Below are 26537 nucleotides of genomic sequence, written 5' to 3' on the forward strand. Positions count from 1 at the left end.
TGTCTCGGTATTTCAGCCTCACTCTACATCCCAATCCCCTCAAACTGCATCTCCATGTGTGGCTCCTTCCTGGCTCCACAAAGCCAAAACCACATGCTCTGAAGGAGTAACGAGAATCCTTGTCAACAGCAGATGGGAATCTACATGCAAGTTTTATCTTCATAAATGGCGGTGGTTTTCTCACTGGGTGGATTCCCATCGTTCTATGCCTCTCTGTACCACGCCTTTGCCCATCCTTTCAGATCACCTACTGGACCTGGGTGAGTCAGGCCTTCGTCTCGGCACAGTCTGGGTACACGCCACGGCCACAGCAGCGTTTCACCAACGTGAAGAGGGGTTTTCATGCCTGGCCCATCCTGTCGCCAAACGATTTTTAAGACGCCTTCAAAACATCTTTCCGTTGGTCCCCACGTGCAGTCCCTATCCGGGACCTTAACCATGTATTTCATTGCTTTATGAAGTTGCCCTTTGAGCCCTTGGTGACGTGCTCCTGGCTTCATCTGTCCATGAAGGTTTTGTTCCTTGTGGCAATCACATCGGCCAGGCACGTCAGGGAGCTCTCCGCCCTAATGGTTGCGCCTCCCTACTCTGTTTTTACCAGTTATCTTTTACCAGTGACCTCGCAACCTCATCCCAAGTTTCTCCCCAGGGTTCCCTCGCTGCTTCACATTGGTGAACCGATTCACTTACCTACATTTTTCCCAAAGCCGCATTCCAACCCAGCGCATGCAGCGTGACACACATTTGATGTCTGCAGAGTGTCGGCCTTCTACACCAACTGTACAAAGCCGTGGCACAAATCTCCCTGGCTTTTCCTATCCTTCACGGAGCTGTCCAAAGGCCTGCCCTTCTCTCAGTGTCTTTCCAAGTGGGTTTCCTTCTGTGTCAACACCTGTTATGCACCTCATCGTAGGGAGCTGCTGGGCACTGTCACAGCCCACTCAACCAGGGCCATGTCTTCCACTACAGCCTTTCCCAAGAACGTGCCCCTTACGGGCATTTGTAGGGTGACCACATGCTCTTCCAGTAACATGTTTGCTTGGCACTATGCTCTCTCATCTGCCATTGCTGCTTCTATCCAAGTGGGCCGAGCTGTGCTGTCTACTGTGGTAATGACTGAGCTCCAAACCCACCTCCAACCTGTGACTACTGCTTGCTAGTCACCCAGAGTGGAGCGCCCAGGGGGACGCTCCTTGAAGAAGAGGAGGAAGTTGCTCACCTTGTGCAGTAATGATGGTTCTTTAAGATGTGTGTCCTCATGGGTGGTCTACTTCCCTCATCCTTCCCCTGCTTTGGGGCGTCCTGCCCTAATTGTCAGGTAGAGAAGGAATGGAGGAGCCCCCGTCATGCGCACACGAGAGAGCATGAGGAGGTGCTACGGCGCATGCGTGGCACGGGAGACTACAGCTATGGAAGAATCTCTGAGCATTGGCGTGAGGACGCGCCGACACCCAGAGTGGAGCACCCATGGGGAGACACATCTCCAAAAACCATCGTTACTGCACAAGATGAGTAACTTCCTTCCTGTGAGGAGAGGCCGAGGGATTTGGGCTTATTTAGTTTCCAGAAGAGAAGACTGAGGGGTGATTCAGTAGCAGCCTTCAGCTTCCTGAAGGGGGCTCTAAACAGGATGGAGAGAAACTGTTCTCAGTGGTGTCAGATGGCAGAACAAGGAGCAGTGGTCTGAAGTTACAGAATGAGAGGAGCAGGTTGGATATTAGGAAAAACTACTTCACCAGGAAGGAGGTGAAGCACTGGAATGTGTTGCCTAGAGAGGTGGTGGAATCTCCATCCCTGGAGGTTTTAAGACCCAGCTTGACAAAGCCCTGGCTGGGATGACTTAGTTGGGGTTGTTCCTGCTTTGGGCAGGGGCCTGGACTCAATGACCTCCTGAGGTCCCTTCCAGCCCTGGGATTCTGTGATTCTGGCCTTCCCTGGAGCCTGCACCACAAACTGGAGCCTTCACCCCCTCCTGCACCCCTGCCCCAGTCAAAGACTGAGTGAGGGTGGGGAAGAACAAGCGATGGATTAAGGAGGTGTGGAGCCTCCTAGAAGGGGCGGGGTGGGACGGAGCCGTGGGGAAAGGTCTTCAATTTTGCGGGATTCCAAAGCCAATGACCTTCGCGTGGACTCTGGGGTTACATCTTCCCCACAGGGAAGGGCGACCCTGCCCCGGTCGATCTCCCGGAGTTCAACTTAGCAGTGTAGCAGGGATGCGCCCACACCGGCGCCGGTGCTCCTGCCTCTCGTGTGGAGTAGGGGAAGGAGTTCACTCCTGTCGACCTCCCTGAGAGGAGACGGCGCGGAAGCCCGAATTAAGGTCCATCGACGCAGCTGTGTGCTGAATGTTGCTGGAATTGCCACCTTAATTTGCCTTTCCGCTGCAGCGCAGACCGGCCCGGCGTGCTTGGTCTGTTGCTTCCATGCTGCTGCTCTCCCTGTATTGGACAGCACGAGCCCTGCAGCCCTTCCTTCCTCCCCCAGCTACCCCACGGGCTGCGTAGCCCTGCTGCTGCCGTGGAGCCCAGGAGAGTGTTGGGGTCCAGAGCGTTAGCAGCTACTGCGCTGACTTTTCTTGCTTGCTCCCCCTTCTCTGTGCTCTAGACATCTCCGATATTGGCTCTGAAGTGTCCCATCCGCCCCCAGCAGGCAGCGCCCAGCAGGCCCCAGAGGCTACCAGGACAAACTCACTATCGTAAGGCACTTGTGTTTTTCCTCCTCTCCCCGAGCCCCTCTTGAGCTCTCAGACCCTCGCTCTGCCGCCCCCGTGTCCGGCCACATTCCCCAGCCACCGGCTCATCCCAAGCCACAGACACCTGAGAGACAGCCTCAGAGTGGGCTTGTGAGGTGATGTTTCCCAGCTCGGAGGCCGTAGCTGCCTCTGCCTGGTAACGTGGCCTGACGCTTGTCTGAGGCCTCATGGTGCCCAGAACCAGTGCTGGGTGGCTCTGTTAGTTTAAAGACGACCTCCCCATCTGACCTGCACCCCAGGTCTCCCCTGCATCTCCAGTTTTCTAGTACCAAAGCAGAGCTCCTGGGGAGTCATGGCTGGGTCCCTGGTGTAACCGTCAGGACCCTGGAAAACAGCAGCCTGGGGCCCACCGCAGTGGAGCCTCTGCTTGGTGGCGGCTGCTCTGTCCCTGCCAGGGCAGCCCCTGGGGATGGTGCCTCTGCTCAGGGCTCCTGCTGGATGAGGGAAGGGCAGGGGCTGTTATGGGTGGCTCTGGGCTCGGCGAGCAGAGCCAGGCAGGTGGTGGAGCTTGTCAGGAGAAGGCCTGGGCCCCTCCCTCCCTCCCTTCCCAGCCCAGCTGGTGGGGGTGGGTCAGAGATGAGCCTGGGTGCTGTGAGCCAGGGGCGCACTCCCCCTGCGGAGCTCGGCAGGGCTGCTCCCCACACCCAGAGAACAGCCCTTCAGGGGGATGGGCGCAGGCAGGGCGGGTGGCCTGGGGGGGGGGGGGGTGTGTGTGTGTGTGTGTGTGTGTGTGTGTGTGTGTGTGTGTGTGTGTGTGTGTGTGTGTGTGTGTCCTGTGCCATGCCATGCCCCAGCACTGGGCACTAACCCACTGCAGGCAGCCCAGATTCAGCCCATCCCTCTGCCTGGCAGACCCTCCACACACCTGCTCCAGAGCATGAGGCCGTTGCTTTGGGAGCTGTGGGTGAGGGGCAGGAAATGGGCTGAGCGGCTTGGATCTGCATGGAGCCAGGGCCCCTTCCCAAGCCCTGCTTAACCCCCATCATCTCTGCTCTAGGGAGGGGAGACAGCCCAGCCGGGAGAAGGTGGCCACCATGCAGGAGAACGATGCTCCTGTCCCAGGTGAGTCCTGGCTGTTGGGTCTCCTCCAGCTAAACAGCCGAGTCCAGCCTGCCCTGTGTGGGAGTCGGCTGCGAGGGGCTGAGCCGCCTCCTGGCCTGCTGGCGTATGCCCGGCCTGGTGGGGCAGTGACCGGCCACGTGGTGGGAATGGCTGGTGAGTCCGTCCTGGTCCTGGCGCAAGGGGAGGCGGCGCTGGAAGCCTGGCACTAGCATAGTGAGGAGGCCGGAGCTGAGTGGCTCCCGGAGCCCAATCTCCCCACGGATCTTGAAGAGGCCGGCAGGGCTGAAGATACATTGGGGGCAGGGGGGTGGCTTCCCTGCTGCTCTCCGTTGGGTGCACACCGGAGGCCATTAGCACTGCTGTCCCATACACGAGGCTGGGCTGGTAACCCTGGATCCGACTCGCCACTGCTGGCTACACTCCCAGCTGGGCCAACCGTGTTCCGGCCACAGCCCTGTGCAGTCTCAGGCGTGTCTCTATCCCCTTGGCTCTCCAAGCTCCTCGAACCACTGGACTATCCAGGGCGCATGGAGCAGGTCGGCAGCTGCCCGGCCTCACCTGCCCTCTGCCGTTTCAGAGCCCCAGGAGCCCGCCGAGAAGAGCAGCCACAGCATCTCCTACAGCCCCGCTGCAGCCGGAGCTGGCACAGAGGACGGGTGAGCCACTGCCGTGTGCGGTGATGCGTCTGCAGTCCTGAGCCACAGCTCTGGGAGCAGCCACAGAGCAGCCGGCTGGCTGGGAAGGGCGGTTGGAAAGAGCTCTCAAGGCCAAGGGCGGGGGCTCCCTGGAAGGAGCCGGGGCCCAGGCTGGGTCGGAGGAGCTGAGGGGTTCCTGGATCCTGCAGACGAAAGCTCTTGCGAGGGGGTGAAGTTCCCACGGGCCGTCCCACGCTGGTCCTGGCAGCTGGACTGCGCCTGCTCTGCCAGTGACCCTGCGCCCGCTGCCCCAAGCGCTCACTGCAGCTCTTTCCGCCGGCAGGTACAGCCCGGACGCCAAGATTGTGAGCTTTGTGAAGGCCAAGAGCATTGGGCTGCGGCTGGCTGGTGGCAACGACGTGGGCATCTTTGTGGCAGGCGTGCAGGAGGGGAGCCCTGCGGCCAGCCAGGGCATCAAAGAGGGGGACCAGGTTCTGCAGGTACCGTGGCAGGCAGGGGGGAGCTGCAGTGTCACTGCCCCTTGCCGCGCAAAGGTGGCATTCTCACTGATGTTCTTGGGGGTGGAGGGGAGCCCACCTCCCCTTGGGGAAGGGCAGGGGAGCCCAGATGCTGGGGTTGTCTCCTGGCTCAGCTCTGAGCTCTTGCTGCGTTAATTCACCCCCAAACACCCCGCCACCTCGGCTAAGCAGCACGGTCCCATGGGGAGTCCCCCCCAGATGCAGCCAGCCCCTCTCCCCGGGAGAGAACAGCAGCAATGGTCTCCCGGCCTCAAGGCTAGCCCCCACCCTCCAGCGGCCCCAGCCAGGGGCCTTTCTCCTGCCTGGGAGCACCCCCAGGGCTCGGCCACAAGCGGGCACGTCCCCGGTGTCCTGCACTGCGAGAGTGACGCCTGGACCGCGTCTGTGCTCGCCCAAAGGCTCCGCGCTCCCTGGCAGCGTCCCTGGGCCGAGGTGCCGTGGCCGCCGTCTCGGCTGGCAGCTGGGGGACCGAACCGGGGAGCTCCCAGAGCTCACACACACGGCTGCAGCTGGGGAATGGCTTGTCCTCTGGGTTGGCCAGGCCTAGAGGGACACCTGGAACACAGTCACTCATACGCAGAGTACGCAGGCTCCGCTGCCGCTCGTTAGGCCTCTGGACGCCCTTGTGCGGTCAGTGCGATGCGGGAGAGACGTAGAAGCAGCAAGGTCGCAGAGCTGGGAATAGCGCCGAGTCACCTGCCCCGGTCTGTACAGCCTGGCCCTGCTGTGCCGCTGCAGTCACCATGGCCTCGGGGACCCCAGCGCGAAGGCCCTTCTCTCTCTGGCAGGTGAACGACACCAGCTTCCAGAGCCTGACCCGAGAGGAGGCCATACAGTACCTGCTGTCCCTGCCGCCGGGCGAGGAGGTGGCTCTGCTGACCCAGAGCAAGCCCGATAGTAAGTCGCCAGCTGGGGCTTGTATGTCCGCTCCTGCCCCAGGCTGGCTGCTCCTCACCCGGGACTGAGCCACCGAGGTGCATCCCCTCTCTCCTGCGGGAGCCTATAGCTGTTCTATCCAGTGCCTCAGCGCACTTGACCTGGGTCTGCCTGGGAGCTGGGCCACTGCCAGCTTCTGGCACCACTCACTTTTGTCTCCTGTGTGGGGGTTGTGGCCCTGTGTGCTCCTGCCCCTGATCATCACTTGGGGGTCTTGGTGGGTTCCATCCTGCCCATGGCTCTGGTCTGGGCTCTGCCCATCTCCCCGGCCGCTGAGCTCTTGCTCAGACCAGAGGACCCCTCGCGCCCAAGGGAACATCTTCCCCACCACTCACCCTGTCGCTGATTCTCCCGTGAGCCAGCCTGGGGCGGTCCCTCTAGTGCATGGTCCCTTTCCCTGTTGTGGGGACAAGGGTGCAGCCTGCAGGCTGGGCCTGGGGCCTTGCCATCCAGTTTCTCTCATCCGGACTGGACTGGTGCTGTTATGTCCTTGGAAGATGCTCTGGGATGGCCCTGAATCGGACACACGCTGTGTCCATCTGCACTTGCTGCCCAAAGCCCATTTCCCGGGGCCCTCCAGGACTGCCTGCCCTGCATGGAGGGACTCTGACCATCTCCGTCTCCCAGCCCAGTCTCCTGGCTGTGCCCGAGGGGCCCTTACCGGATGACGCCCTTCCTGAGAAATCTCCCCACCCCATTGTATTCTGTTGAATTAGCTGCCGTGTTCCTCCCTGGAGGAAACCGCCGTCAGGCTGAAATGAACCCTCCGCACAGGGGTTTGAGACCAGGGCACCAATGCAGCTGACCCATCTCTCCTGTGTACTGCCCCCCATGTACCCCTCCCTGGCTGCCTCGCCCTGATAGGCCCTGTCTTGGCTCACCCAGTCTACAGAAAGATGCTCAAGTCCAGTGTGGGGGACTCATTCCACATCCGCACGCACTTCGACTTCGAGAAGGACGCTCCCTCCGGGCTGAGCTTCACACGGGGCGAGGTCTTCCACGTTCTGGACACCATGTACCGCGGCAAGCTGGGCAGCTGGCTGGCTGTGCGCATGGGCAGGGACCTGCAGGAACTGGACAAGGGAATCATCCCCAACAGGAGCAGGTGGAGCAGGCTGGAGGGCCGGGGCCCTGGCATGAGGCTCCGAGCAGGGGCATTGCACCTGGGAGCTGGGGCTGAGCAAGGGCGGAGGTGGGGGAGGGGGACATCCCCAGTGTGGATGGCAACGAGCCAGCCCCAGACACCTGCAGCTGCGAGCCCACTGGGGGAGCCCTGAGGATGCTGCTCAGAGCCCATGGTGCTCCCTTGGCAGATAGTGGGCAATCCAGCCATCTGCCCCAGGGAGCGACAGAGCGGCAGGGCCATCCTCTTGTCTGCCGCAGTGGGGGCCCATGCAGGTGGCTGCTAGGGGCCAGAGCCTGCCAGCTCCATGTATTCTTTCCTGAGGTGCTCCATCCCGTGCCCATACTAGCCTACCACAGAGAGAGGCCCATGCTTCTCTGGGGCAGAGAGAGGAACCTCTGTGCCTAGCTGGCCTTGGGGAAGAAAGCTGGCCCAGTGGTAGCTCTGGGGATCTGGGCTCTGCCCCAGAGTGGCTGAGTGTCCTGAGGCCTGTCCTGCTGTGGCTCTCTGCCTCGGTTTGCCATCTGTGAAATAGGGACAGTTGGGGTTTGCAGGGCAGCCTGGTTCCCCAGGGTGGAAGGGGCTGTGGCACAGCATCCTCCTGCCCTGCCTGCGGGCTTAGATGGGGCAGGACAAGGCCCTAGAACTAGGGCTGGACCACTGCTTAGGAAGTGGGGGTGGAAGCTGGTCATGTCAATGCAGAAATCTAGTCTCCCAGGCCATGTGTCTGCTTGGCAGCGCATCCTGGCACGGGGCTCTGCTATGCAGAGCTGGTCTCGGCCCCGACACCCGGCTCCTGGAGTGCTCTGAGTAACGATATTGGGTGCCCGCCACGGCCACTGCTTCCCGGCCCCTCCTGCTGGCACAGGCGCACGAGGAAGGAGGCGAGTTGGCATCAGCCCTTGCAGGGGCTCCCAGGCTCCCTGATTGATGGTGCCAGAAATCCCCAGTGTGGATGGCAACGAGCCAGCCCCAGACACCGGCAGAAATGCTCACCAGCTGGTGAGGCTGGAGGTTGGGGGTGTCCTGAGACGCTTTGGGGCTCAGTTCTGACACTGCCTCTCCCTCTGGTGCAGGGCTGAGCAGATTGCCAGCTTGGAGTCTGTCCTGAAGGCCACGTCCATGAGCAGCTCCTCTGGGGCCCGGGCCGAGTTCTGGAAGCTGCGAGGCCTGCGGGGCGCCAAGAAGAACCTGCGGAAGAGCCGGGAGGACCTGTCGGCTCTCACCAAGCAGGGCCACTATCCGCCCTACGAGAGGGTGGTGCTGCGGGAAGGTGGGCAGGCCTCGGGGCTGCCCCGGGAAGTGGGTGCTGGAGGAGAGAGCAGGGGCTCATGCCTGGCCTGGGGAGGCTGCCTGCTGCGGCCTGTCCATGCCAAAGAACCCTGCCTTCCCTTCCCCCTGGCCTCCGGAGCCATCCTGGCCCCCAGGAGCTGTTGTCCCAGGCCCTGCTGGGCACGGCTGGCTGCTTTGTAGGCCTCTGTGCTGAGAGGAGGGGGATCCCCTGCTGGGGTGACCTTGGCCCCAGCTCCTCACCAGGCCTCACCCTGGGCAACAGGGGGTTGGTGTCTTCAGGGGAGCAGCCTGCTATAGGCCAAACAAACCCCATTTCCCTCGAAGCCCAGCTGAGCTGCCAGCCTGTGGGGCTAGGGACGGGGCTCCTGGTTCTCCCCTCCCCAGCCTACGAGGGCCGGTCGCTCGCCCTCAGGCGTTCCAGGTCGACCTCTCCCATGGGAGCAGCAGGGAGCACACCGGGCTATTGCAGCAGTGGCTGGCGCTGAGAGGGTGGATGCTCTGACAGGCTGCTGGCCCACTGGTCCTGCCATCCCCTAGCCCGTCTGTGCCCAGTGTCCCCGGCCAGTCCCCCACGGTGCAGGCAGGGGACCTGCCCGAAGCTTGCAACCTTTCAGTGCCGGGAAGGGGGTTGGACCCCTCGGTGCCTGGCTCTGAGCTCCCCTCCACTCCCCACAGCCAGCTTCCGGCGGCCGGTTGTGATCCTGGGGCCCATCTCCGACATAGCCATGGAGAAGCTGAGCAGGGAGCTGCCTGACCAGTTTGAGATCGCCCGTAAGTGCAGCTGGGAGTGCCCGAGGGGCTGTCCTGGAACAGGCGGGGACTGCAGGGCGTCCGGGGGGGCCAGGGTGAGGAGGGGGCTCGGGGCCAGAGCAGGCACCCTGCGGAGGCGTTCCTGCGGGGTCCTGGGCGTGACTAGTGCTGAGAGCCTGCCGCAGGTCAGGGCCCTGCTCCCAGCTGCTCCCTTTCCCTTGGCCTCCGCATTTCCCACGTGCAGTGACTGTCCCATCCGCAGTGACTGTCCCATCCACACCCTGCGTGCCTCGTGCCAGCTGCTTGGCAGCGTCAGCGGCCCAGAACTGCTGCTGCTGGTGTCCTGAGCTAGCCCAGGCAGAACCCCTCTCTCCACCGCCAGACCTGCCCCCCGCACCCCCCCGCAGCGCCCCGGGCCGTCTCCAGTCCCACCCCCCTGCATTGCCCTGGGCTGCCTCCAGTCCTGCCCCCCACAGTGTCCTGGGTCACCCCCAGTCCTGCCCCTCCCCCTTTCTGCCACTGCACCCCCACACCATCCCCAGGCTCCCCCACCCTAAAGGCATGCAGTCATCGCTCACTCCCCCCCACAGCCGGGGTGGGGGGAGGGACTGGGGAGCTCGCCGGCAGCCAGCTGAGCGAGAGCCACGGGGACCAACCGAGCGTCCGGTTCGGAGCCGCTCTCACCTGGGCGGTGTTGTGCTGTTCCCCAGAGAGTGTGGCCCGCGACGGGGGGTCGTCCAAGGTCATCAAACTCGACTCGGTGCGGCGGATCACCGAGAAGGTGAGACGGGCTCGTGCGCACAGATGGCTGGGAATACCGAGGGGGACGCTCCCCACACTGAGCCTCCCCGCCAGTCCCCTGGGCCTCCGGGGAAGTGCGGGATACCCAGCCCCTGGGCGGGGTGTGCTGTCCGAGCGAGCGCAGAGCTCGGCATGAACTCGGGGCTCCTGCTTGACACGGCCGGGGCTGTCCCTGCTGCCAGGGGCCTGTTGTGTGTGCCCGGTGCTGCGGCAGTGGGGTGGGAGAGGCCAGCCCTGCAAGGGGCTGGGGGCCCTGAGAGCTGGCTTTCAGGGCTTCCGACCAGCAGCTGGCCCAGCACCTCAGGGCTGGTGGTTGTGGGGCGAGGGGCCCCAGCCACAGGTTTCCCTCCCCGCCCCAGGACAAGCATGCGCTCCTGGACGTCACGCCAGCGGCGGTGGAGCGGCTCAACTACGTGCAGTACTACCCGGTGGTGGTGTTCTGCGAGCCCGACAGCCGGCAGGGCATCAAGGCCATGCGCCAGTGGCTCGCCCCCGACTCCAGGAAGAGCTCCCGCCGCCTCTACGCCCAGGCCCTCAAGATGAAGAAGAACTACAGCTACCTCTTCACAGCCAGTATCAGCCTCAGTGGCTGCACCAACACCTGGTACCAGAGCCTCCAGGAGATCATCCGCGCTCAGCAGGCCCGGCCCATCTGGACTGCAGAGGAACAGGTACCGCAGAGGCCCCAAGGCCCCCTGCCTGAACCGGGCACCCCGGGCGTGGCTCTGGGCACGCTGCCACTCGGAGCTGGGATTAGCCTGGCGGTTAATGATCCCAGCAGCCGGGGCGGCCCCGAGCTCCGGGGAGGTAGGGCAACGCCTCAGGCCTACAGGGGCTCCCATTGACCCTGTGGCTCTGCCAGGCCGGGGAGACCCACGCCTGTGCCCCAGTGCCGAGGGGCCAGGGGATACACCCCCCCCACAGGTTGCAGCAGGCTCCACTGGCCTGGTGCCAGGTGACCCCGTCTGCTCTCCCTACAGGTGGACGCCTCCTCGGAGGAGGGCCTGGACCTGCTGAACCAGCAGTTCTCCGCCAGCACTGGGGACCTCACCTGTGACAGCCGCGCCAACAGCGACTACGAGGACACGGACGGCGAGGGGGGAGCCTACACAGACGAGCTGGAGGAAGACGATGGCCAGCCAGCCCTGGCCCGCTCCTCGGAGCCGGTGGCGCCGGATGAGCACGGGGCCGGCTCTCAGGCCCAGGGCCCGCCACAGGTCAGCGGTGCAGACGGGGCTGGCTCAGACGCTGCGCTGGCTGGTGGCTTCTGGGGAAGGCGGGCGGGAGCCCAGCCGTGGCCGCAGGTGGTGTCATTAACTCCCCTCAGGCTGGGCACCAAGGGGCCTGTCATGGCAGCTGACCTCCCCTCTTGACAGCCCAGGGAGCACGACCCAGCTCCAGGACCCGGGGGGGCTCTTGCAGGGCAACCAGGTGGTGCAGCCTCTTTGCTAGGGCAGTGCTGGGGGCTTCAGCCCCCCCCATCCAGAGCGCTCAGCTCCACAGCTCTACCTGCTTCCTTCCCGTTCCAATAGGATGGATACCAGCAGCCCTGGGGCCAGTGGAGACAGGACTACAGCAGCACCAGGTACGCGCAGCCTCGTCTCTCCCCTGCGCTGGCAGGGCCTCCCCCTCAGCGAGTGTGACCGGGGCAGGCGCCGCTGGCCACGAGGGACAGGGAGGGCTGCCAGGGCCGATAAGTCACATGCTCAGCCTTGTTTCTGCCAGGACAACGGGTCCACTCGCTGGACATCCAGCTCTTAGGAAGTCACACACACCTCTGGCTCAGGCCCGGCTCCTGGGGTCTCCACCCACGTTCAGGACCGGGGATGGGAATGTCACCCAGGGCCAGTTGTGAACCTGAACTAGCCGTGGTCTGTGGTCCATTCTGGGGTCTCAGACCCAGAGACTGGCTGCTCGCTCCCCTGCCAGTGTCAGCCCAGAGCTGGGAGACCTGCATGGCAGGGCCCCTAGAGCAGGTTTCAGAAAGTCACTAGGTGAGTTGGAGGATAGGTCCTCTAATCCCCTGCCTGCTGCCTGGCTGGCCCTGGCCTCCCTTTGCCAGGTCCTGGGAATGGCCAACAGGTGAGGGATCCTTGGGGACAGCTGGCACTGGCCAATGTCTGAGGACAAGACTCTGGTCTGGATGAACCCCCATGGGCTGACTGAGGGTGGCCATTCTTCTGCTCCTGTAGGCCTCAAGGGGGCAAAGCCAGCCCTCTGTTTGAACCTGCAGTGGGGCTCAACCACGGTCAAGCACCCTGAGGAGCAGGAGGCTGGCTCCCCCTGCCCCAGCTTGGAGGGAACCCCCCACCCCGGGCAGTGGGTGCCTGGTTGCACAGAACAGCCAAGGCTGCTCCTGCACAGCACTGGGGAAGGCAGGCTGAGGCGGGTGCAGGGTGAATTGGGGGCTGGGAGGAGGCCTGGGGTGAGTGTTTTTGAGGGAGGAACCCCCACCCAGGGCCTGACCCAGTGTCTGCCTCACAGGGAGTATGAACACAGCGCGCTGAAGAAGAAGTTCACACGGGCCCGGGCCTATGACTCCGATGAGGCTGAGGATTATGACTGGGGCCCGGTTACGGACCTGTAGCCACACAGCTGGGACTCATCACCCTCCACCTCTGCACTGTGTGCTGGGCCCTGGGCCAGAGTGGGGATCCCCTGCTCCCTACCCACCTGGGGCCAGCAAGGGCCTGGGCTGGCTCCCTCCAGCACACCGAGCAGCAGGGTGCAGGTCCCGCTCCAGCAGTGCAGGGCTATTCATCCTCCCAAACAGGAGGCGCAGCAGCACAGCTCTCTTCCCTGTCCAGCTCTCCTCTCCTTCCCTCTCTGTCCTGCCCATGCTGGCTGTCTGTAATGACACCAGCATGTCCCTATTCCAGACCCATGCAGCTCTGGCCGTGACACTCATGGGGCAGGCTGCCTGGCTGGTGCTGTAAATAGCCTTGTAATAAAGGAACCCTTTGTCGGACCCCTGCTGTCTCCCTGATCCCGGCTGGGGCAGAGGGACAGGCTTTGACCCAGATCTCAGGGCAGGGGCTTGGCTAAGGTTAAAGCCTCAGGCTGGGGCCCAAGCTGCAGGCTATCAGTGCCTGACCTGTTGCCTGGCTGCAGGGAACTCCTGAGAGCAGCGGCTGGGGCGCCTGGCATGGCCCTGCTGGCCCTCCCCCAGCTGCGTGCTGGCAGCCGGCTCTTGGCATCAGCCTTCCCTGCCATGGAGATGGGCACTAGGGCCCTGGCTTGGTGCCACTATTGCACATTGTGCACAGGAAGCACAGACGGCTGGGGGGACAAGCGGGGGAGGGGGGCACTCACCGACAGCGTCGGTCAGAGCCGGAGGCCCCCGACGCACCTAGTGTTAACCAGGGAGAGAGCAGCAGGTTCAAGCTGCAGCACCATGGATGGGGGCCCAAGCTCGAGCTGGGAGCCAGGTGGGGACCCAGGGCCCTGCCCTGCCTGCCGGGAAGCCGAGGGGGCCCTGAGCCAGCAGCTCCCTGGTACCCCCAGCAAGTTCTGGTCCCCCTGGGGCCCTGAACACGCTGCAGCTCTTCCCCAGCTTTACAGCTGCACGACCCAGGCAGGCAGCAACTTGGTGCAGGTCCAGAATCCTCTCCTAATACATTGTGTTAGGCTGGGCGACCCTCGGCTGCCGGCTGCCTTCCAACTGCAGGGGGGGCCAGGGAGGCTGGAGCTAAGGTGAGCTCTGCTTGGGGCACAGTGACTGGCTGTTCCCTGCACCACGTCACTTGGGAAGCAGGGGCCTGGCCAGTGCTCCCCAGAGGTCACAGGCCCCCTTGTGCCTGCCACCCAGGGGCCCAGCCAGCTGGCACTACTCAGTCCAGCCAGGACACATCACAACTTTTATTCTCCCCTCAGCACCCAGACAGGTTGAAATCAGCCCCAAGGCTTCTGGCAGGTGGGGAAGCTCAGAGGGCACTGACCTAGGCAAGTACTGGGCCAACGGCTCTGAGCAGACATGGGACAACTGCTCCTGCTGAGCTCATCACTGCAGCTTCGTGCAAGCCACAGAGCCAGCCCCGGCCCCTCCTATTGATGGGAACAGTCAGCCCTGGACAGGGGCCAGTAGCAGGATAGGGTCAGGTCCTGCGCTTCCCCACCAGGGCCCGATGGGCAGCTAGGCCGCTGCTGGCAGCACAAGCCTGCTGCTCTGCCGCCCCCCCAGCTAGCCTGGGGCTCCAGCCTATAGCGCAGGGCCACAGAGTGGCTGCTGCCACTTTTCCAGGTGTGGCAGCGTGAAGGTGCAAACCACCCCCCAGGGGCCAGCAGCCAGGTGGAGGCCAGGCCCTGCTCCCAGGTGCCACAGGAGGGGCTGTCCAAAGGCACTGCGACTGCAGCACTGCAAAGCAGAGTGTGTCCCCAGCAGGTCCAATAGGGGCAGGTGCCCTGGGCAGCCCCCTTCCCTCAGCTGGAGCTGGGCTTCCCCCGGGGGATTGCTGGCCAGTCCTAGGCCCTCTCAGGTGGACAGCAGCACCAAAGGGAGAGGGCAGCTGTGGCACGGCTCGCCTGCAGGCCAGCCGCCCTTGGGCCTATGGAGGCAGAGAGGAGGGGCACAGGACAGGGCCATCGCTCCCTGGCAGCAGCCAGCAAACCAGCTCTGCCCTTTGCCCAGAGCTCAAGCAGGTCTGCCTGGCCCAGCGCTGGCCCTGGGGTGCTACACGAGAACCCCCACTCCCAGCCCGGCTGCAGCAGTGAAGGGCGCACGCTGCCTTTCCCCTGTATAGCCTCTGCTGCAGCTCCTCCAGCACCACGCGCCAAGGAAGCGCTCGCTTCAGAGCCGAGTCCCGGCCCTGCCCTGGGGCGTCACCAAGAGATCCTGCACACCTCAGGGCTGGCCCGAGCGTACGTACGTCCCTGGGGGATCAGAAGAGCCCCAGGCCCAGCGGAGCAAGGGAAGCAGCGTGCGTGCTCAGGGCCCAGACCCCGGCTGCGCTGGATGGAGCGGCTTGGCGAGCAGAAGGGCTGAGTGAACCGAGGAGCCGGGGTGGAGAGCTGGGTCCCTGTGACCACGGGCAAGATGGCTACAGCCTGGTGCAAACCCTCCTGTGGGGAGGCTGGGCACAGTACCCCCAGGGAAGGTCAAAATTCCCCAGAGGTGGGGGTGTCTGGTGGGTCCCTGTGTGCCACAAAAGCAGGAAGCTGTGGCCCCCCCAAGCCGCGAGGGAACTGGAGGTGCCTGCCTGTCCCTCGTAGGGGGCTGCTGCAGGCCACAGCCCCAAAGACAGGCAATGCAAACTGCACTCAGAGGAAGAGGGGCTGCTCCTGGCCCGTCAGTAAGCGGTAGGTGGAGGCCGGCATGGTCTTGATAACAACCTAGAGACAGAAGGAAGCAGCTGAGGAAATTCCAGGCTGACACCCTCACTGGGGCTCAGGGGCCCTGCAGACCCCACTTGTCGGCCCAGCCTCCCTTAGCCTGGGGGAAATGCAGCCACCTCTGGGGTGGAGCTGAGCTAACCGTGCATAAAGCAAGAAACGCACCGTCTTGCCCAGGCTGAGGGGTGAACACGAGGACCTGAGAGAAAAGACCAACAGTTCTTCATGGACTCCTGCTCCTGGCCAGGCTGGCAGGGGTTCCCACAGCACCTGCGTTAACCTGCACTGCCTCAGGTTTCTGGCAGGGGCCAGGATGAACAGCCATTGCTTCGCCTGCCCCCGTGTTAGTCAGCAGTGGGAGTAGAGATGCCCCCAGCAGAGAGCACAGCTTGCACAGCAGGCCGGGGAATGAGACGAGCAGCTGAGAAATCAGGGGCCAGGGAGACTAGGTCCCATGTCAATCCCTGAAACGGGGGGCAGGGCTCTCGGGGTGGGAGCCAGCCAGCCAGGTGGGTGGGACAGGGCTCTTGGCGGGGGTCTGCCCCACACCAGCCCCTTGCCAGGGCGCAGGGCCCTCCCTGCCTCCCAGGCCTGGCCCCGGCCGCTCACCTCACGGACAGCCTGCGTGAGGACCCGGATGATCTTCTCGTGGGGGGTGGCCACCACGCTCTGCCCGTTGATCTCGACGATACGATGGCCCACACGGATGCCCCCGCGCTCCGCTATGCCCCCTCGCATCAGGCTGCAGATCTAAAGGGCCGGGGGGGGTTTGCTGGTGAGAACAGACTCAGCCTTGCCCCCACACCCTCCACCGGTGGCACAAATCACACCCGTTCCCCTCCGTGGCCATCCATCCCCTGCTGCTCACTCAGCACCAGGCTCCCGCACCGTCTGGGCCACGGGAGCCAGGGCTCAGCCCTGCGCAGGATTGGCCCTGGAGGCAGCAGGGCAGAATCTTGGCTCTGAGCGATGGGGGCAGCAGGATAGGGCCAGGGTGCCGGGGCACAGCAAAGGCCGTGGTCACTGTGGTCCTGATAGGAGGAGGACAGGCCCTGGCAGCTGGTGCTGCAAGGGGAGGGCAAAGAGAGATGGTCTGGAGGTGCTGGGTGTGGTGCTCAGAGCCCTGCACGTTTGCCCCATGGGCTCATCCCCCATGAGGCCCCACCCAGAACCAGCCCCACTGCTGCCCATGGGGCTGGGAGCAGGACGACACACCCGGGGACAGGTGCCAGCTGGTGAGCCCAGAGCAGCCAGGCCCCGAGCCCTGACTCACAATGCCATCCTCCACGCAGAAGCCCAGCGGGTACTGGGAGTCGGGCCGGCGGATGATCGCCGTGGTGACAGGCGGGCAGCGCACGATGCTCAGCGTCACCTCCGTCTGCCATCTCAGGTCCTGCCACGGGGGAGTAGGGCTTGTTAGCACCGCAGGGGCCTGGAGGGAAGCTGCCGGGGTCAGCCCGGCCACCACTGGGCCCAGTGAGGACCCCTGGGGCAGAACAACACAGCCACTGTGCCCCCACCCCAGACATTTCCAAGGGGAGAAACTGAGGCACGGGCTTGCCTAAGCTCCTACTCAAGTCACGGAAAAGGACCCAGGCGTCCAAGTCCAGCTTGCCCAGCTCTAACCTCTAGGCCATGCTGCCCTCTCCTGCCTGCTCCCTGGCCCCAGCACAGGCATGCTCCCCTCACTGGGGCAGTGCTGCAATTGCCCAGCCAGGGACACCTCCCGGAGGCAGCGTCTCAGATACCTGAGCCAGGGCCGATCCGCCCCGGGGCGGGCACAGCTGAGGCACTCCTGTGCAGGACAGCAGGAGCCAGGACCCCTGGGTTCCCTGCTGGCGGACGCCGGAAGGTCTCACTGCACCTCATGTATTGTCCCAAGGGTGCCTGGGCCAAGCACAGCTCCAGCCCCGCATGGCTGCAGCGTTCCCCCGCCCCAGCTCTCATGGCCCTTCCCACTGAGCATGGGGGGCAGACGCCTTTATGGAAAGGGAGCTGGGCACTGGTCCTCCCGACCCCTATGCTCCCCCACAAGCCTCCCCCTCCACTGGCCCCTCCTCCCTGTCCTACCACCTCCACCCCATCACACCCCCACCCCCCCCCACCTCCCTCCCCATCCCTGTCCCCAGACCTGTCAGCCCCCTCACCTCTCCCACCCAACCCGCCTCACCCGGATGATGCTCTGGCAGGTGCTGAGGGGCAGCCCCACCAAGCTGGCCCCGTTGACAGCCATAAGCCGGTCGCCAATGCTCAGCTGCCCACACTTCTCTGCAGGGCCCCCGTGCATGAGGTTGGCGATGACCACAGTGGGCAGGATGGAGCCCCAGCCCGACTCCACAACGGCCACGCCCAGGATCTCCCCCTTCTGCTTGCGGATGCAGACCTGCGGGCCGGGCAGAGTGTGGGGCTCAGTGAGCCGAGGGGAGGGGCAGGATGCAGGGCCCTGTGAGTGAAAGGGGGGCCAGAGCACAGGGCCCCCCCCCCAAGGCTGGCAGGTCAGCACAGAGAACTCCACGCGGCCAGGTGCTCCGACCGTGGCCGGCTCGTGATTTCTGCAGACCCACATTCCAGAGGGCGCAGGGGCAGTGCCCGTCCCAGCCCCGCCAGCCCGGTGCTGCAGCAGGAGCGGGGCTGGGGCGCTGGCTACGGGGAGCTCCCTGCAGCAGGGCACTGGCAGATGGCAGCACATGAGGCTTCGCCCACTGCAGACACCAGCAAGAGGCACTGCTGGGAGCCCCGATGGGTGCTAAGGAGCTTGACCCACCCCCGCCGCGGCTCTTACTTCCTTGCAGTTGTCCTGGTTGGAGAAGTGGGCCAGGTCGCCGTTGTGCAGCTCCTGGCTCTCCAGGGCGTGGCCCTCCTGGCTGGGGCACAGCTGGCTTGGGTCGATCCCACTGGCCTGCAGCAGCTGCTGGTACGCTGCGCTGAACGCCTGCCCGATAGCCTGGGCGATGAGCTGGGCCTGCAGCGGGAGGTGCCCCGAGGTTACCCCAGCCAGGCCAGGGCTCCACCCACCACCCGAGAGCCTGGGCGGCACCAGGGGATCAAAGCTCATCCGTCTGCCAGCCTGTCCGTGGCACAGTCAAACCCTGCTAGTGCGTCTGGGGAGCAGGGGAAGGACATGCCCCCAGACCCTGGTGCAGCTCAGACACCCCCTCGGCCTCACTCCCCTGGCACAGCCCCGTCTACGCTGGCCAGGCCTGGGCTTCTCCACAGTACAAAGGACCCCCCCATGGAGCACTCTCCTGTCTCCAAGCTGGACCCGAGGAACAGCACCACCTGCAGGCCACGCTGAGACCCTCCCAGCTCGTGACGCTTGCTGGGACCTGGCGCTCCAGGCTCCGAGGCCCTGCCAGGCTCAGACTCACGTCAGCAGAATGGAAGACATGGCAGATCATCTTGTAGAGCCGCTTCTCTCCCGGGGAGTCCGTCCGTCGCGGCAGCTTCCTGCGCGCCATCAGCACGACGATGCTGCCAATGTCGGCGATGTAGGAGATCGTCTGCAAGGGGTGGTCCATCATGGCCTCCTGGGGGCGGTGGGAAGACAGAGTTTGATGACGGTCAGTCTCGCAGGACAGAGAAGCCCTGGCAGGATTATCAGAGCCCAGACCCCACAGCCCGGGAGCCCAACTAGCCAAGAGGAGGGGAGGGCTCTTATGCAGCCTGGGGCTTTGGTGCCTATTCCACTCAAACGCAGCTGGGAGAACGTCCCTGTGAGTTGCAGGCCAGACACCAAGAACTCACAATCTGTTCCCCGGGGTCCTGCAGGGAGACCTGACTGGGATACAGGACACAACGAACCCGCGCGGCCATCCCTACTCATGAAGGGCCCAGCCTGGCTGTGCAGCCCGAGACTGACACCTGTTGACACCGATGTCCTTGAGCTCAGTAATCAATCAACATAAACCAAGTTTAGATTAAACTAGGAACATCCTCAGGGGGCTTGGCACCGGCACAGCTCTGAGCCTAGAGGAGCCATGAGGCCCTGCGAAGACAATTGGTTTCCTGGTTGCATGCAGGCTCTAACCCAGAGGCGGCTGCATTTGGGCAGCAGCTGTGCCATCTGTGGGATCCTCTGGAAGGACAGGCCCTTTACCAGGGTGGGGTCACATCCCAAGGGTCTCTGCATCACGTGTAACAGACACAGATTTGCATTCCGCCTTAGGCTGCTTCTGCCCAATGGGGGAGAATTCTAACAGCGGTGACACCCCCACCCACCCAAAGGACATCCCATTTCCTACACACCTGCGAGTCGGCTGTCAGGACCTTGATCCTCTGAGTAGAGACAAACAGATCCACCTCGGTCATGGGCTGGGATTCGCCATCCGGAGCCTGCAGCAAAAGCAGCCGTGTGAGTAACCAGCAAGCACCTTGGCCCCAGGACTCCTGGCTTCTAATCCCAGCTCAGGCCCAACTCTCTGTGTGACCAGCCTGTGTCACTGCCTCACCCTGTGCCTCAGTTTCCCTTCAAGGAGCAATGAGCCTCCATGAACGTGCAGTCTGGGTTTCTGGGACCAGAGGTGGGTTACTAGACCTCACAGCCCACTGGCCCAGCAGAGCTAGCTAACGTAGCAGATTGGATTTGCCCTGCCTTCCTCTGCTTCATCTCTGGGCGACTCTTGTCCAGAGCCCCCTCACCGAGCACTTTACACACCCCATGCAGGAAAGGTAGATGGGCCTCCTTTTACAGGGGAAACTGAGGCACCAAGAGGCCAGGCCTTGCCCAGCGCCACCCAGTGGAAGAGGTGGGACTGGAACTCAGGTCTCCTGATCCCTGGCCTGTCCTTGGACCGCTGCTTCCCCTCCCACAGGGGGACCTGTTTGAATCTCCGCCCCCCCACCACTGCCTTCTGCCCAGCCCTGCCAATGGGAGCTCAGCTCCCAGCCACAGACGGCCCCAGGTGCTTTTGCTGCTCTGCACACTTGCTCCAGTACAGACAGGGCTACAAACCTCGAGGAGACGAGCAGCGCCTGCTTCTGGGGAGGAGCTTGAGGGGATCCTATTCCCCACCCCCCCACACATCAAAGCCCAGCTGCGGAGTGCAACGACTGGGGCAGGAGAGAACCCGAGGCAGGTGCAGGCAGATGCTCGTGCCACCCCCAGCTTTGCCCTGGAGCCCGGGTCCAGAACCGCTGCAGAAATGGCTGGAGATCCCGCCCTGGGGCGCAGGGCCCTCCACCCACTGCAGCACCAGGCCAGGCCAGCGAGCCCAGGAGGTGCAAGGCGAGGCAGCAGAGAGCCACGCAGGACGCATGCTGTGTTCTGAGCATCAGACAGCGCATCTCCTCACTGCCGGGATGGGGCTGCGGCTGGGCTGCCACAGCCAGCTGGGCTTGGGCTTCCGGCGGGTGGAAATCAGCTAGTGCCAGGCAGGGGCTCCCCTCACAGCCGGTGCCCACAGGGCCGGATGCTACTGAAGAGACACACGCAGCAGCGCCACCGACAGGCACCCCCCCACCCACCTTTATCCTGTCCACAGCTTCCTGGGCCTGAGCCATGCGGACGCTGGGGGGCGGATTCCTCTCGGAGACCAGCTGCGTGGAGCCCAGATACTTGGCTCCAAAGATCACACCGTCCAGGAGGTCCTCTGGCTCGCAGGGGCCTGCCACTGAGAATACAGGGTTGGGCATCAGCAACAGCTCCTGCGGGCCTGCACCGCCCGGCTGCTGTTGACTCAAGGGGGGACTGGTCTCTCTCAGCCGCTGTTTGTCTTGGCTGGGGGACGGTTTCTCCTGCCTCAGCAGGGCCCAAGTCTCCTCTCCCTTCCCCCATTTAAAGCTGTTCCCCCCCCTGCCCCGCGACAATGCTCCCTCTCCCCATCCCCCACCAGCATGAGCCAGATGGGCTTTGGCACTCTGCCCCCACTCCACAGACCTGAGACGCCCACGGGGACATGCCCAGCGCCTCTCTCCCAGGCCAGGCAGGCAGGCGCAGCTCCTGCACCACAACTGGTGGTGCAACCCACCACAGAGCTCCCCATGGGCGCAGCTCTCTTCCAGGGGCCAGACCCCCAGGGCTAACCACGGGGAAGGGGGCTCCAGCCCCAGCCAGGTACCCTGCCTACCCCGCTGCCTCCTGCCTTGGGGCTGCAAATGCCAGGCTGCCTATGGCACCGCCTTGTCTTGTGCACGTAGACAATGGGAGACGTCGCCAGAGGCTGTGTGAGTGCCTCAGCCCCTCACCCACACACCTGAGGCGCAACGGCCCGACCCCAAGCTCCCAGCTGTGGCTGCCGGGGATCCTAGGCACAGAGATCACGGAGCGCGGGGACTTGAGACCCCCCCAAACTCATTTCACGAAGGCCACACAAAGGCACTTGTAACTAGAGCAGGACGGGACCCAGTGTCCTCCCCACACTGGCCCTTCTCCGGGCTCAGCAGCCAGAGCGCCGGCCAGGAGCCAGGGCAGCCAAAGCCCTTTCCAGCCATCCCCTCCCGTCCCGCGCTGGGCCGGCATGTCTTGCACTAAGCAAACAGCGCCCGCGAGAGGCAGTGCCCATGGCCTGGCGCACAGCACAGGGACGGGGAGGCAGGACACAGGGTTCACCTGGACCAACTCACCCTCTTTGAAGGCTGGATAGGCTGCCAGGGACTCTTTAGCCTGTAAAGCAGTGACAAGATCAATGAGCGCCAGCACCCGGGGAAAACAGCAGGCCCTGGCCAGCGCCTCTAGCCAAGGCGACGGTGGTGGCACAAGGAGTAACTAGCCCGCCGGCGGCGGAGGGCAGCTCTCAGGGCAGGAGTGGGGGCAGGGAGACAAGTGCAGGGAAGCCAAGGACGCCGGAGGTCTGTGGGCAGCTGCTGCCACCCAGGCCTGTGGGTTAGCTCACACTTCTGGGACTGGGCCAGAGCCCCAGCTGGGAGCAGGAACAGGACAAGGGGCTGCCGAGGCTGGGATGAGGACGGGTGTCCTGGGGCCAGGCTAGAAGGGGGCAGAGACCCAGTCATGACCTGCTGCCAGCCCATCATTCAGGTCCCCAGAGCCGCACTCCCTGTGCCTGACCCTCTGGGTGACACCCCACCTCAGCACGCCAGGCTGGACACACGACTCACCCCCCCACGCCCCAGGGAGCGCAGACCTTGTCCCCAGGCTCTGGGCTTCCACACGTGACACCAGGCCCCGCGCTGGGCGGCTGCCCCTCCATCTGCCTCCCCCGCTACACACAGCAGGGAGCCAAGGGCAGCCGCTCTCCCCAGCCTGGGGGGAGCTGCTCTGGAGCCATGGGCTGACTGCCAGTGCTGTGTGTAGCTGTGGCCGGGGGAACTGTTGGAGGACTCAGCTCCAGGCTTGGCTCCCCAGAGACAGCTCAGAGCCCACCCCAGCCACGGCACCTCAAGCCAGCACACAAAGCACTCACTGCGCTCCCGTGGGGGGCCCGCTCCGGGCCCTGGCTGGAATGGGCGGACACCCACGCGGCCTCCGGGGAGCTGTCCCGGCTGCCCGGGGACATGCAGGCAGCGTCTTCCTTGCGGGCTCCCCCTTTCCGATAGCGCCGGCAGGAGCCTCGTGCCCGAGGGCTGCCAGCCTGTGAAGTGGCCTCCTCCACCCGCTGGGCTGCGGGGCTCTCTGGGAGCTGCAGGGCCTCCCTGTCGCTCCTGGCCAGGATGTCCAACCTGGCTAGGGGGGTCTCCTCCCCGGCCTCCACAGGGAGTCCTCCCTCATGGTGCAGGAGGCTCAGTAAGTCCTCCCGGCCAGCCTCTGCAGAGAGCAGGCCGTGGCTCTCCCGGCTCCTCCGGGAGCCAGCGGAGCACTGAGCCCGGCAGGGCGGCACTGCCAGGCCTCTCCCCGTGGCGACGTGCAGCGGGCAGGGAGGGCACTCGCCTGGCAGGCCCCGGCAGCAGCCAGAGAGCCGCTTGTGGGGGAGTGGCACCTCTCCCCCGTAAGGCCCCGTGCCGCAGTCTGATGCCAGCAGCGGGTCCTGCTCCGAGGCAGGTGAGTCATCATGGCAGCTGGAGCTGAGGGCCTGGAGCCGGGCGAGGAGACCGTGGATCTCTGGCTTGTCATCCTCTCCCTCAGTCTCTGCCCACTCCTCCCAGCTCAGGAGGGCCTCAGGCTCCGCATCCAGATCCATGCGGACCAGGTCACACTGCTCCTTGCTGGCCAGGGCTCTGGCGTAGCCCACATCTAGCTGGGCTCCCCCGGGCTTCCTTTTCCAGTCAGGATCACTGCCAGGGGCGGCAGCCTCCTCCCAGCCACCTTCCGTCCCCGGATCACTGCAAGCATCAGCACGTGCTTCCTCAGCTGCCAAGCCCCGAGCAGCTGGGGGACCAGGGATAGGCAGGCCGCCTTGGGCGCTGCTGGAGACTGTTGGCTCTGAAGCAGCTGCACTGAGCAGCAGTTTGGCCTCAGGGGCAGAGGCGTGTAGGTCAGAGTACAGGGCACTGAAGGGGGATCCGGGCTGCTGCAGGCTTTCTTCAGAGGCCACTGGCTTCACCAGGGCTGGTAAGATACCTTCCTCCAGGTCCATGGCTGGTGATTCCAGGAGCTCCTTAACAGGGCTGTGGCTGCCAAAGCCAGGACCTGGGCATGCCTCGGGTTGGTAGTCCATACTGCTGTCCGTCACGGTGGCTCCTGCCCAGGCGCAGAAGATGACACTCGTCCTACACTGAGGAGAGAAGGAAAGAGGCATTTCAGGTTGGACACTCGCAGACAGAGCAAAGCGCTTCACAGAGCAAACCCTCAGCAGAGCCACCCTGAGTCACACGCAGGGGATCCAGCCCCTCATCTTCTGAAGGGAAACAAGCAGCAGCAGAGGAACAGGGCTGGATTAGTCAAGGAACTGTTCCTGCCACAGAGCACAGCCTTGCAAATGCCACCAACTCAGCCCAGGTCCTGGGGCACGGAGGAACTTAAATCTGTGCAAGTAAGATGCTGGACAGCACACACACTACGCTGGGCAAGTCAGCAAACCCACGTCGATGTCTGATGCACGACACTTGGAGCTCATCAGTGAGCAAATTCCCACACGTGCTGCCTCGCAGCCTGGCCAGTCTCCCTGCCCCCAGTTTACAGATGCGGAAACTGAGGCACAGACATTTTGCAAAGGTGGCCGCTGACATTGGCAGCCCAAGCTGAGACACAGAGGGCCTGAGTCCTTCCAAACCCTCCTGATTCCCACCAACAGCCCCTAACGCAGCTGCTTCCCTCTGGCTGGTTTTTACCTCCTACCAGATCAAAGTATAGATGACCCAGGGAGCAGAAACGCCATGGGCTTGGCAAGGCCCCTCACACTCACTCACACAGCCAGGCTGCACACTGCCTCCAGTGACACCTGTGTAAATCCACTGAAGGCCATGGAGCTACTCCTGATTTACACCTGCATCAGTGAGAGCAGAATCTGTCCCCTTAGCCCCAACCGGGCCTTACACATTTATACTCCCGCCAGCAATGTGGTTCCATCCGAGTAAACCGAACGCTCGACCCTGATTTTCCCAGCCGGCCCATCCAGGCTCCCACCCCGGCTGCTGGGCGCTGACTTGGCCCTGGGCACCAGGAGCGCTGCTTCCATCCGACACCCCCGTGACACAAGGCAGGCGGGCGGCTAAGTCTTGGAACCGGGCCAGTAAGTGCTCGGGGCCGGTTGCCTGGGCTGGGCCGGGCCGGGCCGGTGCCTTGTGCTCTGCAGTCAGCCCAACACACAGCCGGGCTGCCCCACCTCGGCCAAGCCCCTCCATGCCTGGCCCCTCTCCCCACCGGCCCCACCCAGGGGACGCTCCAGCCCCCGGCCGGGCCGGGCCCGAGCAGCGGGAGACCCCGAGCGCCCCCCGGCCAGCCCCGAGCATTCCCCCAGCCGGCCCGGAGCAGCTGCACCCCCCGGCTCGGGTCTGGGGAGCCCCCGAGCACCGCCCCCGGCCAGGCTCCGCGGAGCTACACCCCCCAGCTGAGTTCTGGGGATCCCCCGAGCACCCCCGGGCCAGGCTCCGCGGAGCGCCCCCCGCAGCAGCACGCGTGGGGCCCTCCCCCAACTTACTGCCCGAACTTCGCCAACTCCTCCTGCAGCGGCTGGGCGGCAGGAGACGGGCCGAGTTACCCGCTCGGGCGCCGGGCGCTGCTCGGGTCGGGTCGGGTCGGGTCGGGTCGGACTGGGCGCGCTCCCCCCCGCGGGGCTGCTGCGTGGTTACATGGTACGAACCCCCGAACCTGCCCCTTCCCTCTTCCCGCGGCTCTGCCCCCTACTGGGCATGCGCACCCCGGAGGCTGCTGGGGGATGTAGTTCTGTCCCGCGGAGCAGCTGGGGCGCCGTTCTCACGCCCAGGCCTGCCGTGGTACAAAGCGGCTGCTGGGACTTCGCCGCTGGCAGCGGCCCAAGTCTTCCCTCAGGCCGCGGGAGGGAGGAAAGCAGCCTGGGGTTAGCCCCAATCCGGCACAGCTGGAAGCAGAGTGGGGAAGTCACGCGAGTTACCCTGCCCAAGTGCTGCTTCTACACTCGCCCCCTCCCGTCGGCGGGGCCTGGGAATGAGGCAACTGGAACCAGCCTAATGAGGAGCTCATGTGCATATTGAGTGATTCATTAGCATAATGCAGCGGCATAAACAGACTGCGAATTGCACATTGACAGCGTAGATGGGGGCAGCTTGGAAATAAGGCCCCGCATCAACATTCCCTTACTCCTCCAGAACTAGAGGAAGGGAAAGTCCATGAGTCTGTGCTTACGAAAGCTCATGCTCAAAACTTTTCTGTTAGTCTATAAGGTGCCACAGGACCCTTCGTTGCTGTTACAGATCCAGACTATCTCCGCTACCCCTCTGATATTTCAAAGCTGCACTTTGAAATTTGCACAACTGCCATTATGCTAATAAGTTGCTGAATATGCATGTTAAGGCCTCATTAGCCTGCTTTGAATTGCCTCATTCTCATGCCCCTGCCGACAGGAAGGGGGTGAGTGTAGAAGTAGCCTAATTTTTGTGATACTTCGACTTTAACCCAAGTGAGTTTCAAAGAACAGATTCCAGAAGTGCTTAGTTACTTGCTGCCTAGAGTGGTGGTGGGATCTCCATCCCCGGAGGTTTTTAAGTCCTGGCTGGGATGATTTTGTTGGGGTTGAATAATGACAGAGAGGTGGCTGTCTTAGTCTGTATTCTACCCAAATAAGAAACCAGTCATATAGCACTTTAAAGACTAATAATATAATTTATTAGGTGATGAGCTTTCATGGGGCAGACCCGCTTCTTCAGATCACAGCCATACCAGAACATATTTTCTGATTTGTCAACCTTGAGAACAATTTTTGGACCTCTGTGCTTTATACATTGAGTTTCTTCTGGTATGGCTGTGATCTGAAGAAGTCGGTCTGTCCCACGAAAGCTCATCATCTAAA

At 63.6% G+C, this 26537-nt stretch overlaps 2 protein-coding genes across 3 annotated transcripts in view; one reads left to right on the forward strand and one right to left on the reverse strand.

The window, feature by feature from the left end:
* TJP3 (tight junction protein 3) overlaps positions 1-12853 on the forward strand; it is a 57721-nt gene extending 44868 nt beyond the window's left edge. Inside the window, exons 8-20 of the mRNA XM_074978075.1 lie at positions 2605-2695; positions 3750-3814; positions 4392-4470; positions 4793-4949; positions 5777-5885; positions 6810-7029; positions 8124-8320; positions 9016-9111; positions 9801-9871; positions 10251-10562; positions 10872-11108; positions 11424-11476; positions 12376-12853. Of these exons, the coding sequence (XP_074834176.1) occupies positions 2605-2695; positions 3750-3814; positions 4392-4470; positions 4793-4949; positions 5777-5885; positions 6810-7029; positions 8124-8320; positions 9016-9111; positions 9801-9871; positions 10251-10562; positions 10872-11108; positions 11424-11476; positions 12376-12478 (1790 nt within the window). The 3' untranslated portion in view covers positions 12479-12853. The remainder of the gene's footprint in view (positions 1-2604; positions 2696-3749; positions 3815-4391; positions 4471-4792; positions 4950-5776; positions 5886-6809; positions 7030-8123; positions 8321-9015; positions 9112-9800; positions 9872-10250; positions 10563-10871; positions 11109-11423; positions 11477-12375) is intronic.
* An 883-nt stretch (positions 12854-13736) lies between these two features.
* Positions 13737-25365, reverse strand: APBA3 (amyloid beta precursor protein binding family A member 3). 2 transcript variants are annotated; one of them, XM_074978222.1, is made up of 11 exons: positions 25191-25365; positions 22578-23825; positions 21781-21820; positions 20683-20828; positions 19465-19551; positions 18588-18746; positions 18002-18181; positions 17390-17602; positions 16493-16612; positions 15829-15969; positions 13737-15219 (listed from the first exon to the last, which is right to left on the reverse strand). In XM_074978222.1, the coding sequence occupies exons 2-11, from the start codon at positions 23766-23768 to the stop codon at positions 15148-15150; spliced, it is 2349 nt and encodes a 782-aa protein (XP_074834323.1). In that variant the 5' UTR covers positions 23769-23825; positions 25191-25365; the 3' UTR covers positions 13737-15147. The 2 variants fall into 2 exon arrangements, with proteins under 2 accessions (XP_074834323.1, XP_074834324.1); XM_074978223.1 differs by lacking the exon at positions 17390-17602.
* Positions 25366-26537: the final 1172 nt, after the last annotated feature.

The sequence above is a fragment of the Carettochelys insculpta genome, chromosome 27, assembly GCF_033958435.1.
Source record: "Carettochelys insculpta isolate YL-2023 chromosome 27, ASM3395843v1, whole genome shotgun sequence".
NCBI classification, from domain to species: Eukaryota; Metazoa; Chordata; order Testudines; family Carettochelyidae; genus Carettochelys; species Carettochelys insculpta.